Source organism: Nannobrachium achirus (genome assembly GCF_963921795.1).
Source record: "Nannobrachium achirus genome assembly, chromosome: 21".
NCBI lineage: Eukaryota > Metazoa > Chordata > Actinopteri > Myctophiformes > Myctophidae > Nannobrachium > Nannobrachium achirus.
The window spans coordinates 35,813,025-35,829,503 of NC_137828.1; the positions used below are offsets into that span (position 1 = coordinate 35,813,025).

At 43.3% G+C, this 16,479-nt stretch overlaps 1 protein-coding gene across 1 annotated transcript in view; it reads left to right on the plus strand.

Moving 5' to 3' along the window:
• The window catches only part of vipr1b (vasoactive intestinal peptide receptor 1b), a gene marked incomplete at both ends in the record, with an annotated part of 106,701 nt that overhangs the window by 43,794 nt on the left and 46,428 nt on the right, over positions 1–16,479 (plus strand). The window contains one exon of the mRNA XM_080751933.1: positions 14,914–15,011. Coding sequence (XP_080608059.1) covers positions 14,914–15,011 — 98 coding nt within the window. The remainder of the gene's footprint in view (positions 1–14,913; positions 15,012–16,479) is intronic.

The following is a 16,479-nucleotide window of genomic DNA, read 5'->3' on the forward strand; positions in this document are numbered from 1 at the left end:
GAGTTGCATTTACCGCGATAACGTTGCCGACAGACAGCAGATTGCAGAACCAGTCCAGACTGTTACCACGTATTTATACCAAACATCACGGCGGGTCAAAAATCTGTGGTTCTACATATTTTGGCTAAATGCTTCGGTTTTTACACGTGTGAGAACCACCTTCATGTGGCGCGCGGCCCAAACATGAGCAGAATTGGAGCCGAGAGCGGGTCGGCACATAAATAACGTGCATGTCTACTATGCATGGCGACGGATTTACCGTACATAGTTTCTCACCCAAAACATACACAAAATCAACCATACGTAACTATAAATGGCCCTTTAGGTGGGTGAGTAGAAAGGCCAGAGTGCGGGATATTCCTTTGAGAGGTTAAAAGAAGGAGCTCGACTCCACGTCTAATCATTGGTTGTGTGCCCTTTCAGATAAAAATGTATTTTTGCATCGTAGCTACGAGCTGTGCAACGTCCTTCTTTTATACAGTGTTATTAGCGTATTTACCGTGACCAGTACCTCCTCAACATTTGCAGATTTATTTACATTTTCCTCTACTCTGACTGACTCGATGCATCGCTTCCTCTGGTCCTTGATGATGCTAATTAATGTAAGAAATTGTTCAAATGAGAACCTAGCATTTTCAGAAATGCTCACTTTGCTCACTTTACCAAGCACTTTTTTGTTATTTCGATTTCTTGTTCACAAAATTGGGATGTTATTTAGATATTGATGACTAGAGTTCATGCCTAAGCGCAACACATGCTCCTTCAGACGTTGGCCCCCTATAACTACACTTCATGACATTCAGAACGTACAATACTTTGTTTATTTTTTATTTGATGCTCTTGCACCCCACCCTTTTCCACTTTCCGAACTAGTTAAACTAGTCCTTACCCGTTCAAAGATATGAGCTCTGAAATGATGTGCAGTGTGTGGGTTATGGGGTGTGCACTGTGCACACAGTATATGAGGGATGGAAAGTAACTTTCTGGTGCTTGCATGATAATATGTAGGAGCATCAATGTAAGAAATACCCGTTTCGTTTAAAGGCTACAGAGATACTGTGTACCGATCTACATGACAACATCTGAAAGAGGGCCAGCCAACACCCCCCCCCCCAGCCCGCCCGCCCACCCGCCTGCACACACACCCGCCTGCCTGCCTGCTCACACACACACACACACACACACACACACACACACACACACACACACACACACACACACACACACACACACACACACACACAGAGCTGGTTAAACATTTTGCCTCATGCTAGATGCAGAATAGATGTGCCTCAAGCTAGATGCAGAATAGATAGTAGATACACCATAAAAATGCTAATATACAGCATACGATTTGTGAAAGTGACAAACAGGCTTCACAGTTATGTCAGGTGTGTTCATATGCTTATGGTGATGCGATTTCAGATCAATTGCTCCAGCCACTGAGGAGAAACGCTGTGACAGACAGACACTCACTCAGACACTCACTCAGACAGACAGACAGACAGACAGACAGACAGACAGACAGACAGACAGACATTCGCAAAATTATAGTATAGATTGTTATTCATGATTCATGAAACAACCAATGCATCAACATCCAACTTTGTTTGGTGATTGTTTTGTTGGTACAAACAACAAGCCCAGTGTCCTATATCTTAGATGTGGAAGATTTATTTTCATCAGGTACTGGCTGTTACCTGAAGCCAATGATTGTTCCAGGACAAAAGAGCAGTGGTCTTGCACAGGGAGAGGCACATCAGTATTGTTCACTAACAACTATTCTGCCTTGAAATGCGTCACCCTGATAAAGAATGCTTCATACAATCTGTTCTCTCCCCAAAAGGATCCTCCTGTTCTATTCCATTCTTTAAGAAATATCTAGCGATGTCACAGAGGTGGATAATTATAACAAACTAGAAGCTCGGCCGCCGAGCGTCTAGTCGGCGACCTGGCCAACTCGGGAACAATGTAAATAGGGAATGAATGCCCCGCCCTTTAATGCAAAGCCCATTATACCTGTTGTCATAGGATCCGTTTTGACCATCTGTTTGCGTGTGTCCATTTATGCCCATATATGGAGATATCTGTCTGTCTACGTCCATTTTATGCCCATATATGGAGATCTCTGTAGGACCCGTTTTGACCATCTGTTTGCCTGTGTCCATTTATGCCCATATATGGAGTTATCTGTCTCTAAGCGTCCATTTTATGCCCATATATGGAGATCTCTGTAGGACCCGTATTGACCATCTGTTTGCCTGTGTCCATTTATGCTCATATATGGAGATATCTGTATCTGTCTGTCTGCATCCATTTTATGCCCATATATGGAGATCTCTGTATCTGACCATTAGCTTACTATGCCTAACTCTAACCCTAACCCTAACCTTAACCTTAACCTCAGTAAAACTATGCCTAAACCTAACCCTAACCTCCGTGGGGTGAGGCGCTATCATTCCTGCCAACGCTACGTTGTCGTTGTTGTGGATCAAAGCGACCGCTTGTTCCGCCCCGCGCCGGACGACGAGCGCTCCGGTTCTTGATCTAACTAGTGGTGACATATATATATATATATATATATATTATACCTGTCGAATTTAGCGAGCTTTTAACTAGTTAACTCACAACCCTTTTAATGCCGCTAATTTTAACGTGCGATTAACGCAGCTGATGTTTGAGCCTCGGCCCTCTGTGCGCTCCGTAGTATAGAGAGTGAGGAAGCGAATGCGCTGACAACAGACAGTCAGTGTGTGATGCGGCTAGCAGCAGGGCTAGTCATAGTATGAGACCCCATAACTCTATGTATGAGACAGACAAAACAGCAGAGATTTTTGCAGCAGACAACCACAATATCACCGCTGACAGCGTCGCGCGCATCATATTCGGCACATCTGTAGACAGCACGAGCCCCAGACACACACGCTCCCAAGAACAGGAGCGCTCCAACTTGTACACAAGCACATTATAGCCTACGTCCTTTATACAGTGCCTGCCAGACCCCCGCACCAACACGCTAACAGTGACCACCAAATGCATGCAACAACGGCCAGAGAACCACATAGCAAACAGGTTTGGCCCAAATCCGGCTGTTATGGCCCAAATCCGGCTGTTATGGCCCAAATCTGGCAGGCACTGTTATGGCCCAACTCCGGCTGAAATCCGGCAGGCCTGGCTGACTATGGCTTGTGTGCCACACATCTCCAACGGGCCATCAGTGTCTCTAGTACTCTCTACATCATAACAGCTGGGTTTCTCATAGTGAACTAGGGTGCCCAATAACACCAGTCCAGGGTGCCTCAGAATACTTTGATAATATTTAGAATGTATCAATATTACTTCAGTTAAACCAATTTAGACCCTCTAATGCCTCATGCTTGCTTTGTAAAACACCCCTGAGTTGCACTGTACTTGAGTTATATAAACTCTCTTCACCAAAAATAGCCGATCTACAAGCTCTTGTAGCATCTTGTAATGAGCTTGTAAATCTGCTACTTTTGGTGAATATCCCCTTAGAATAGGGATGCTGGGGTTTAGTGATTGAATGCCAAGTTTATTTTAAATCTGTCCTAATGAAAGATTTAAGGGAGCCTCCGCACACTCAAAAGTGTGCAAAATCATGTTCTTTCAGGCATGCAGCACCTCGATGAGCGGTGGTCCTTTCACTATTAATCTGTCCTAATGGAAGCAGATATTTTCTCAAGTTGTTATATGTTTGTTAGGCCTATTATGGACAGTATTTGTTATTATTCCAAATAATAATAAATATGCTGTATTTGCATAAAGCAAGTAGGCTATTTGTCTACTCCCATGTTGATATGAGTATTAATATCTGTTTAAGGTAGATTTAGAACAAATACAAAATATGCGATTAATTGCGATTAATCGTGCGATTAACTATGGACAATCATGCGATTAATGGGATTAAGATTTTTAATCGACTGACAGTCCTAATATTAGCCTATATACCCAACACACATAACCTCCATAAGATATTAGGCCGTTCCTTTAATATATCTGCCTTAGCGTGTATACTGTATATAGCCTAGGCTATCCTTATTGCGTATGTTTTGGTGTATTTAATATGTTTGTTGTTTTAAACCTATTTTGCAATAGTATGCCCGCTTTTGTTCTTTTGACTCTGACCTAAGGATTCCAAAGCCATACATATGCCTGTAACTTGATGAAGCAACATTGAAACAAATATATTTGTTTAAACAAAAGATAAAAAATACAAAAAATATAAAGGAAGAAAAGGTCAAAAGAAATGAGAAAAAATTATACACTCACGTGACCCGTGAAAATGGGTTGTGACCTTACACAGTATGTTTGGGAAACAGTGCTCTGCAGGGTGGTAAAAGCTTTCTCAGTGGGTGCCAGTCAGTGGGGTAGTGGTCTGCTGTACACCGTTACAACGTATGACCAACACACACGCCCGTGTACACACATGTGTGCACATGTGTGCTCGCTACATCAAATCAAGCAGTGCGACTGTGATGCCTGCGTGATTTGCATACGTTGTAGAAGCTTATAGCATGCAGCTTTGTCAGAAAAAATCATCATCATGATATAGAATTATCCAGTCTGTTCATATTCACATGAGAATAACTGGCACTCTCATCAAGTTGCCTGGTATCCATTGTTGGGTGGACAATCATAGGGACTTATTGGTGCCTGCTTGTTTCATATACTGCATTTATGCATTTTGGTGATGGACAAAGTCAACTCAACAGTGTTGGGCAGTAACGAATTACTAATAATATATTACTGTAATATTATTACTTTTTCCAGTAACGAGTAATGTAAGGTATTACTCTAAAAAAAATGGTAATATATAACGCTTTACTCCGCAAAAAAAAAGCCTCGCTACTCCGTTACTAGCCATTTTAGCCGATTGCAGAAAAAGAACAGATCTACAAGACATCAACATACATCTACACTTCTACAGAGATGCGATGTAGCTTGTAGATCAGTCATTTGCGCAGTGCGCACAGTTATGACGTTGCTTATGTCATGAGACCAGTGCATGGACCAGTGACAGCGCTGCGCTGCCTCCTGCCTGTCACAGTCACAGAGCGAGCATCAGCGTGCGACGCGCTTACATGGATGGGACATTTACAATCTACAAGCACTCCTCTCGGCCGCGGAGGGGTCCGCGGGGGTCCGCCGCGGAGGGGTCCGTCGCGGGGATCCGCCGCGGACCGTCCGCGGAGCTCAGCGGGACCACCGTGGACCACTGCGGACTGAGTTGCTGCTGTTAGCCACTAATAGCCAGTTAGCGTAGCCTCCACTGTCTGAGCCCAATAAGCCTCATGTCTGTTATAAAATGTAAAACTACTCACCGAAATAGACGGTTTTAGGGAGTTGAAAGCCTACTTTCCTTAGTGGGAACACCCAGAGCCCCTGCACCTCACGTCTAAAATAGCCTACACTTTTTAGGCAGAAAAGAAAATATGTAGCCTATTATTTAAGGATAGGCAGGGGTCTTCAACAGAGCTGAGAGTTTTAAATGTAATAAAAATAAGCAATGTTTTGTTGGGTTATATATTATATGTCTTAATTATTAATTGATAAAATCCATTAAAAAAGTTTCTAACTGTTCCCAGGTCAAATATTGATGTGTGATTAAAATGTGATTAATTGAGATTAATAAATTACAAAGCCTGCAATTATAATTTCTTTAATCGCATCCCAGAGACTCTTATTGTTCCAATAAATTGGATTCAGTTCTAAAAGGAGCTGGCTAAACAGATTTTGCAGGTAAAAAAAAAAAAGTAATATAACTTAATATATTACATATTACTCTTGATTCCAAGTAATAAGTAATATAATATTATTACTTTTTCCCAGGAGTAATAAGTAATAAGTAACGATTACTCTCCTAAGTAATATTGCCCAACACTGCAACTCAATGCTAAAAGACATGACCGTGAAACTCCAAAGTGTTTGGAGACAGAGAATTCTTATTTCGGTATGATAATCAAAATCCACTCAAAACTCAAATATAGCTGGACGGAGATGAAGAATTTTCCCTTTGATGTGCAACCAAAATTCACCTTCTGTGCTTTTATGTTGATGTGCCACTTTATGTAGCTTTTGTCAAGCTGCCAAGCAAATTATCCCATCTCTTTATTGCGAGCACTTCTAGTTAATCAGCCAATCTGAAATATGTCAATCTGCAGTCGACCAATCATAGCCTGGGTACCAGCCTGCTAAGCTACGTTCAGTGGATTGGTTTTGTCACTCAGTCTGGCAAGCCTCCACTCGCATTTCCGAAAGTCACCTGTTACATAAGCGACATCATTGCTGATTGGATGTTCCAACGAATCGGACTAGGGTTAGGGTAGCTACGTCATCAGCCAGCCAATACACACTGGTGTATTTGTTCCGCCCCGCACCACAGACCAATCAGAAGCCGCGAGTGGTTTCCACTCGTTTCCTATGTCCCGCCTCCCTTGTAGTCTAGCATCAGAGGCCCTCAAATTGTGTGATACCCCCACCCAAGTTAGAACTAAACACATGCATGTTTTTGCCAGACCCAGGGGGTCGGCCTACATAAGGCTTTGTCGGTCTGTCGGTCTGTCGGTCGGTCGGTCGGTCCCTCTTTTCCTCAGTGTCCCTCTTTTCCTCAGTGTGCCTGTGTTTGCCTCTGACTGCTCATCTGCCCCTCCCTTCCCTTGCTCGGCTGATTGCCTTGAGTGCCGTCACCTGTACGGGACCAGCTGAGTTGAGTTGGCTGACGAGCTGCTGAGACTATAAATTCCTGTGTGTTCATGTGTTAGTTCAGTGCTGCAAAACATTTGCCCCACAGCCATACTAGTGAAAACAGCCCATCTACAAGCTCACAAACATTTCCAGCTGCTCAGCCTATAAAATCCTGTGTGTTCATGTGTTAGTTCAGTGCCATACTAGTCAAAACAGCCGATCTACAAGCTCACTACGCTTTGTTGCTGAGACTATAAAATCCTGTGTGTTCATGTGTTAGTTCAGTGCCATACTAGTGAAAACAGCCGATCTACAAGCTCACTACGCTTTGTTGCTGAGACTATAAAATCCTGTGTGTTCATGTGTTAGTTCAGTGCCATACTAGTTTTCATTGCGGGTCTGGCACAACCAGGTGACCTGGTCTAGTTTCTTATCGTTAGGGTCTCCCATTAACAATTTTGCTGCCATTTTAAACATAGCTGTAGTAAGCAGCTGCCAAATTGTCCTTACCTTTTAACGTGGGCACGCGCACGCATCGAGCACAATCTGTGCACGACTCATCTAGTAGACGCGTAGACTCTGTGACAGCTTTCGAATAAAAAACCCCCCATTGAAATAGACATATCCGTTGCCACGCTGTATCCCTGCTTATCCGCCATTGTTTACATGAAAAAACATTGAAAAAAGCAAGCTGTGCGCTATGGTAACACGTGGACACGTTTGCGCACAAAACGCACGATATGTGCGGGGATCATAATCCAGGCGTGTAGAGACTGGATCAAAGTTTCCAAACGCAAAAATCGGATTGAAAAACGAGCTTTCCATCGCCGAGTAGCTTATTCTTCTGTTACAATGTAAACGAATGGAGGCGGGACTATGGCCCAGGCTCAGACCGGATACGGAAAGCTAGATCTGGTCCAAACGGGAAATGCGACTGGATACAGTTAGGGGGCGGGCCTAAAGTCTCCGAAACGGATATATACAGCAATCATACTTTTAATCGTTTCATAATGATTAAAGCTAATTAAATTTCCGGGAACGACGGGCATCGCAGAGAGGTACAGCGGGAAATCCCCGGTTTCGATGGGGATCGCAGAGTATGAGTTAATGAAATGGATTGTTGCGAAATTTCATTTTGGAGGGAAATATGTTTTTTTTCTTTTACCCCTACTCCAGTCTCTGAAAAAGGCAAATCCGTCTGTCTCTTATCTCTGTCTGTCTGGCTCTCTTTTATTTATGCCCATATATGGTATTCTGTGTCCAGGCTAGTCTGTGATGTCATCTCCAAATTTGGGCACTGTAGTGATGTCAGTGATGTCAGTCACCTCCTAAATTTGGTCACTTGTTTCATCATGTCAGACAGACATTATTTGGGCATTGTTTCAGCATGCGGCTGTTTCCATGGCGACACTGTTTAATATCAGTGATGTCAGCATGCAGACTGTTTCACCCGTTTGTGCCCATATATGGTGTTCCGTGATGTCAGTCAGTGATGTCAGGCATTATTTCAGCATGTGGCTGTTACCAATGGCGGTGTGTTGACTCTTCTTCTCTTCTTGACTCAACATGGTGTTGAGTGAGAACATGTAAAGAGCAAGGTTTTTGAATGGGATTGCCTTTTAACATGGATTCCATATCCCCCCAAGACACTTGATAATTAACTGATAAGGAATTGTGTTATTTCTCAATGGAAATTAACTTTTGACCTATATATCACTGTTTAGAGCAGTGATATTCAACTATCACACACACACACACACACGCACGCACGCACGCACGCACGCACGCACGCACGCACGCACGCACGCACACACACACACACACACACACACACACACACACACACACATACATACATACATACATACATACATACACACACACACACACACACACACACACACACACACACACACACACACACACACACATCAGCGATCGCGCTAGGATTTTGGATTTTTAACTGCCGGTTACCGTGACCGGCATGATTAAAATTTATCGGACATCTGATAAAAATACCGGTCATAGATATCTGTATGCATTAATGATAAGCAGCTCCATAAATGCAACACAGCCATAAGCATTTTGTTTTGGATTGAACTGTAGGCAACAAGAAGGCATATACACAAATGTTAGAGCCAACTTGCACAAATACTGTACATTAATTACCCTCATTCTCGCATCGGCGTGCGTAATGTTAAGGTAATATAGGCTACTCACAGGTTATATTGTGGATACGGGCAGCTGTCCCAGCATCTGGTTTACTGTATTAGGACAGCTTTTTGGTAAAGTTGACATATTTGCTCCAGATATATTCCATTCAAGGTAACGTTTTAACGTGTCCAGGCTGTCCACATGATTAACGCCGTGTTTCATCTGGATGCGACAAACCAGTGTTGCATCCATGTTGTTGTTGTTTTCATCTTAAAATGAACGTGCATTGTTGTTAATTAGTGGTTGAACAACTTGCCAACTTTACTCACAAGTGCCCTCTCGTTTGAAGGGTCTGTGACATATTCTAACTATTAATAATACAGTGTTTTGACAGTCCATCCATTTACAGTACATACAGCTAAACTGCGCGCCGACGTACGGTATTCTAAATCCAAGCAGAACGACATGACGCTGTGTGCGACAACTACCCATGCAGCAACAACAACTTATTTTCCGGTCTTACCTTCACAAATAAAGTGTTTTACGTTTACCTCCTAATGCAGCTTATTTTACACAGGTTATTATTAACAGAAAATAGGTGTAACTTAACAGCATGTGTATTTGTGCAACTTTGCTTGCACAGGAAACGTGCTTGTGAGAGAGGGGGGAGAGAGAGAGAGTGTGCGAGAGACAGTGAGGAAGAGCGAGAGAGAGAGAGAGATTTGCAACCGGATATTTTACGGTCTTTGTCATTAAATATCGGACAAAAGCGGCAATTATCGGACTAACGCGATCTGTGATATATATATATATATATATATATATATATATGTTCAGGCTCTTTATGACTGCTTCATACATTTACACATTAGATTTATTGTTTTAGAGGACTATTTCTGTTCAGGGAGAGTGTTTTTTTGCGACCGTAGGTCGCATTTACTACCAAAACCTCTGTCTGTGAGTCCGTCACACTTTTGCCCTGCTCATATCTCCACAACCGTTGCCCCCATCCATGCCATCCATGCCAAAAACCCCCGTAGCCCCAGGGACCCCCAGGTCCCTGGGGGACCCCCAGATGTAAAAAATGACCAAATGTGCTCACACGTCACACTTTTTCCCTGCTTATATCTCCGCACCCGTTGACCCCATCCATGCCACATTTTACACACACACTCCTTGCCTGCCAAACTACAACCTCCAAGGACCCCCGGAGCCCCAGGGACCCCCAGGTCCCTGGGGGACCCCCAGATGTAAAAAATGACCAAATGTGCAAAAATGCCCAAATGACCACCCCAACGGGGCTGCTCGCGGGGAATTTTTACAACACATTTTTGGACACTGCTCCTACAGTTTTTGCCCTAAAATCACGAATATCACTACACAGCATGTCTACACTCATGTCATCAACATGGATGAGGAAGATTTGGGAAAAACAAATTTTTGCCCTATTTGTGGAGATAAGCCACCTACGGTCGCTTATCTCCCGATTAGGGAGTCTTACTGGTGCTAACCTACCGACGCTGGTGAATGCTAACCTGGTGAATATTAAACTGGTCGGACCCAGAGCCCTAGAAACAGAGAGTTGCAACACTTCTGTTGACTCCCATAGTAAATGTGGAAAGCCTATTTACTCTATGGTTGGAAGCTAACTTAGCCTAGCTTACGCATGCGCACACATGCACGCATGGAGCCTGTCTCATTCCTAGCGAGCCTCTGCCCCGTCCGCCCCCATTCATTTTCACTCGCTGGTAAGTAGACAAAATCACGTCTTTTTCACCCTTTTAATAATGTTATCTACCTTAGAGAGGCCTGTGAATGCGTTAAAATGGTGAAAAAGACGTGATTTGGTCTACTTCCAGCGAGTGGAAATGCCTCGGCTAGAATGGGGGCGGACGGGGCAGAGGCTTGCTAGGAATGAGACAGGCTCCATGCGAAGCCACTTCCGGTCTGCGGTGAGTTCAAAGCGTGTCGTCACTCTGCTTACACTGCTCTGGTCGGACCAATAGTGCTTAACCTAATTGCTTTTTTTGATACACTCGGACTGAAAGACCTGCAAAAAACAAGCTCCCTTTCTGTGCCAGACCTCTTTAGTGCACAGGCTTTGAATTTGAGAAAATAGGAAGTATGCGTTTCAATGTGAGGGCAGGCTGACGCTGACATGGTTCTGGAGTGTTTCTGTTTTTATGAATGAAATGTAAAAACTAATGGATGAGATGGAGTATTCTGTCTTAGTTTTTTGTTTTCTTCAGAAGTAAGTTTCTAGCCAACAAAAGGAGGGAGATGGCATCTGTGGGCTCTGTGGGCTCAGCCCCCCCCAAAAAAGGGGGGGGGAGTGTTCTGTGTGCAGGTCCCTGGCACGGAAGGGTCTTTGTGAGAAGGGTAGTGAGGGCAGGCTGACATGGTTCTGGAGTGTTTCTATGTTTGTATGAATGAAATGTAAAAACTAATGGATGAGATGGAGAATTCTTTCTTTGGTGTGAAGGTCCAAAACCACTCATAACTCAGAAGTAAGTAGCTAGCCAACAAAAGAATGGAGATGGCATCTTGCTGACATCACTGATACTACACAGTTTCGCCACCATGGTAACCGCCTGTCTGCATACTACTCTGACGTCATACTGACATCACAGACTGGCCTGGACACAGAACACCATGTATGGGCATAAAGATCTGCCCAACGGGCACTCGAACATGGAACACCATATGGGCATAAAGATCTGCCCAACATTACTTCTGAGACTCCAATCCCTTAGATACTGTGCACACATGCACACCCCAGGACTTTATATGTATATACCTGTATATACAGTATATAGTGGTGTCAAGACCCAAAACCAATACACAACAAGGTTTAACAGTGCAAGCCAACAGGCTTGTTCAGTAACGAGATACGGCCACTGGAGGTTGCTGTGCCAAAAATCCGTTGTCTCGTTGAGGAACGAGACAAAGGGTTAATTAACTGTGCAGCGTGTAGCTGCGCGCATGTTGTGTTCCCTGTGAAAGACCCTGGTCCATAGGTCATAACGTGGCTCGCACAGAAACAAAATGGAGCATCTAGGCTGCATACACTTCCATTCTATGCTGAAACATAAAAAGGGCTTTATCTCTGAATAAGGTGCAAAGGACGCCAGGGAAGCAGAGATCGGATTGTTTTCACGGCGACACTTTACCGCGGTTTGGATTTTAGTTTCGAGAGCGTTTGTAAACAAATGGATTATCTTCCTCAATCGTCAGCGGACACTCACGTGCACACGCACAAAGCTTCAGAGGCTCTTCAAAATAAAGCGTAAGTGAACGGCGGCACCAGCAACAGCTAGAAATGTTAGAAACCTTGGCTTCCATTGTGTTAATGGGAGACCCCAACGATGAGAAAACATGGTTACGTTTAGTTCTAACTCAGGTGGGGGTATCTCAAAAACGAGGGCCTTTTTTGAGGACATGCTGGACTATTGGAGATAGGAGAACTGGCCAGACTGAGAAGCGAAGTGACAAAACCAATCCGCTGAACGTAGCGTAGCAGGCTGGTAGGCTAGACCAATCAGGCGATTTGGCCCTGTCTTTAAATATCACTGCCTCTGATCCTGTCATTCTCTTTTTTTTTTGGAACCAACATGTTTAATAACCATTATTAATAGAATGGTTTACAGTGCAAATAATTCTCTTTTCAGCAAGCGATGAGCAACCCACCTCCATCCCCCACTCCATCAAGTCTCTTTAAGATTTGAGAAGGAGGGAGGTTCATCTGCACTGCCACCACCAGTACCTATACACCGAGGGGGAGGGGGTTCTCCCTATTAAAAGCTAGTTAAATGTGCATGCATGCAAGTGGCTAAATATGTATTTTAAGACACAATAAGCCCATTCCCAAGATGCACCGCAAACTTTCATGGGCAGATGTGACTTATCCCCATAAGTCACAAAGAAATTGCCGGCTTATTGTGTATAAAAAATTAAAAATACATATTTAGCCACTTGTACGCATACCCCCACCCACTGAAATCAAAATACTAAAATCGCTAAAACCTTAGAAAGCTGTAAATGAAAACATTTTAACATTCATCTTTTCTTTTCTCTAATTACAATCTAAAATATGAAAAAGAAATTGTCCTTTAAGTACTGGGTTTGAGCACTTTGTCCATCTGCTGTCAATCTGGCTAGCCATCATTAAAGAAAAGTTCCTTTTCCTTTGTAGTAGCACTACATTCTGTTATTGAGAGATTACAATGAATCATAAAATAATAAAAATAATAAACTTAATTTGTATAACCTTTTTCAAAAACAAGTTTAAAGAGTGCTTCACAGACATAAAAACCACAGACAACAAAGTGTGGAGGAAAAAAATTGATAATTGGTTCAAAAACAAATAGATGAAAGCTTTGTTGGAGATGTATTTTCATCTGACAAATGTCAATGCTGGTTGTTACCTTAGCTCCAGGCTAATGTGTTCCTGCTGGCCCAGGATACAGGCACATCATTATTGTTCAGCAACTCTATTCTTAAAGGTCAATACATTGGCACTTTCGGTATGCTGGTAATCACAGGAAAAAAAATGATAATATTCTGCCCCGAAATGTGTCACCTTGATATAGAATGCTTCAGTCGTACAATCTCAAGTTCAATAGACTTTATTGTTACATCTTGTGTACAAGAGTAAAAACGTATCTGTTATCTATCCCAAAATATCTTCATGTCCTGTTCCATTATTTAAGAAACTAGAAGCTGGGCCGCCCTTTGGGCGGCCCAGCGTCTAGTCGGCAACCTGGCCAACTCTGGAACGATATAAATAGGGAATGAATGCCCCGCCCTTTAATGCAAACCCCATTATACCTGTTGTCATAGGACCCGTTTTGACCATCTGTTTGTCTGTGTCCATTTATGCCCATATATGGAGATATCTGTATCTGTCTGTCTGTCGGCGTCCATTTTATGTCCATATATGGAGATCAGTGCAGATATAGTTCTGGGTCCATTTTATGCCCATATATGCCCATATATGGAGATATCTGTCTATTTGCGTCCATTTTATGCCCATATATGGAGATCTCTGTATCTGTCTGTCTGTGTCCCTTTATGCCCGTATATGGAGATATCTGTTTATCTGCGTCCATTTTATGCCCATATTTGAGATCTCTGTCGCTTTTTGTTTGTTTCTTCTTTAAGCAGAATACACAGCCTGCTTAAATCTGCATCATTCAAGTCATCCTCCCAGTCCCACGCTTTGTTGCTTGTCTTATGTTTGTCTTTGTCTCTTTTATTTTCTTTTTTGGAGCGGACCCCATGAATGCCCCACCCTTTAATGCAAACCCCAATATACCTGTTGTCATAGGACCCGTTTTGACCATCTGTTTGCCTTTGTCCCCTTATGCCCATATATGGAGATCTCTGCACACACAGTACCGGTTGCGGAAAACTCTGATGTCAGACATCAGCTCCGCATTCGGGCATTCATTTTATGCCCATATCTGGAGAACGCGCGTGCCGGTGGGAAGAACGGTTCTCGAGATACGCGGATTACATACATACATACACATTCACAGAGATTTTTTGTTGACTCATGTGGCGTACGTGATGTCTGTGCCGATTTCCTCCGGAACAGCCTGATGTCAACAATGAGCTACGCATAAGGAGATTCAGAACGTTTCGCGCCGGTTTCGGAAAAACGCGCGTCGGGTCGGGCCGAGGCCCGGCACTGCACTCCGCGCCGCGGCGGGGAACGCGCGTGCCGAATCTGAAGCCGGTGGGACGAACGGTTCTCGAGATACGCGGATTACATACAGACAGACAGACAGAGATTTGTCGCATTTATAGATAGATAACTATGCAATTAGCAATGTCACAGAGGTGGATAATGGAAAAATATATACCCAAACACATGTCCATAACCGTTCACCCATAAACTCTGAATATCTTCTACTCACAGTCACAATTAGAATGTCTTTGCCTGAGAATAATACATTTATGTTTTTGCTTTTAAGTTTAATTGCCTTCTCATATAATTTAGAACTCATTTGATTTAAGACACAACGTGACTTTCTGGTGTTCTGTCGTCTGCAGGGGAAGTTCTATTGGCAAGTGAAGATTGGCTACACCATTGGACACAGCGTCTCCCTCTTGTCGCTCATCACGGCCATCATCATCCTCTGCATCTTCAGGTAGCTTCAAGCTTCAGGCACCCACAGTCAGTGGTGTGCAGTAACTAATAGGGATGGGACGATATGAAAATGTCATGTCATGATTATTACGATATTATTGCAATAATCAAAATATCCCCAACATTCATTATCCTGGGACAGAACATTTGCCCCAAAACATTTTTTGTCAAAGAGATTTGGTTGAGAGTGAAAAAAAGATTGTACCGTATCAAGTACGTTATTTCCAGGTCAGTTTTACCAATTATAGAGGGTTTACCAGATATGCAGCTCGGCAAATAAAAGGTGAATGAGAGAGGATAATTTCACGATAAATGTAAATCTCTGCGATACGATTATTGTTAGTGTTTTTATCACGATAAACCATAAAGATTATTAGTACATTTACTTACTTACAGTATTATATTCTCATATATATATATATAGTGGAAATAGCTGATCTAAAGGGCTTTGCACACAGACGCGATTCTTCGCACGGAAAAAACGGACGAAGAAGAAAACAATGATTCTCTATGACCTCATGCACACCGGCTCCGAATTTGCCATGCGGCAGGTCTGCCTTTATTTATATTTTATAGTGGAGATGGACAGGAAACAGGTAAAGATTGATGAGGAGAGACGTGCAGTAAAGATCGTCGGCGATGTACTGTCAGCCTACCGGTATATAGCAATCTGAGTGATGAGGAAAACATCAGAGGGGAAACACATTTTCAGTGTTAATTAATCAGCTTGGTCTCATACAACTTGACTGGACAGATCACCCTCCAAACCACTTTCAACCTGACGTCCCTGTTTTGGGCATGTCATTATACAGGTATAAATAGGCTAAATGAAAAACAATTGAACAATAAAAAAGATAATGCTCACAATGCGAAGCGACATGAGCTTGTTTTTTGCTGCGCAACAGGAAAGGGAACAAACAAACTTGCTGCTCAAACGTTAACACTTGACAGTCATCCTCGGTACAGTATATCTTATCAGTTCCTTGTCATTTTGGTGACATGGTCTGCGGATTATGCCATTGAAGTATTAGGGAATTAAACATCCAGCGATATCTCCTCTTGACAACTCAGTGATTCATTGTTGGCGTCTCAAATAGGATTGCTGGCCAATATCACGGACGAGTGAGATCGCGGACTTCAATTGACAGAGTTCTCCCATACTTACAAATCAGGTTCCAGTTTCAAATGAGGCCTACAGGACGCTATTATTCCTACCGTAGGAGACGCCGTTTGAAGGAGCGCTCGTTTTATGGTTAGATGTCACAGTTATTGTCCACGACATTGCAAGCGGCGCGAAGGCCAGCGGACCTTGGTCCTGCTCTTCGCGCCCGAGCGCCGCAGGCGCGAGTGCCCGCGAAGAGCGGGCCAGGGAAGCCGTGGTGAATGCAATCGTTATATTTATGCCCAGGCCGTAAGGCCTGGGCAAGCCCACGATAAACAAATTCACACCCGCCCGCGCAGTCCAAGTG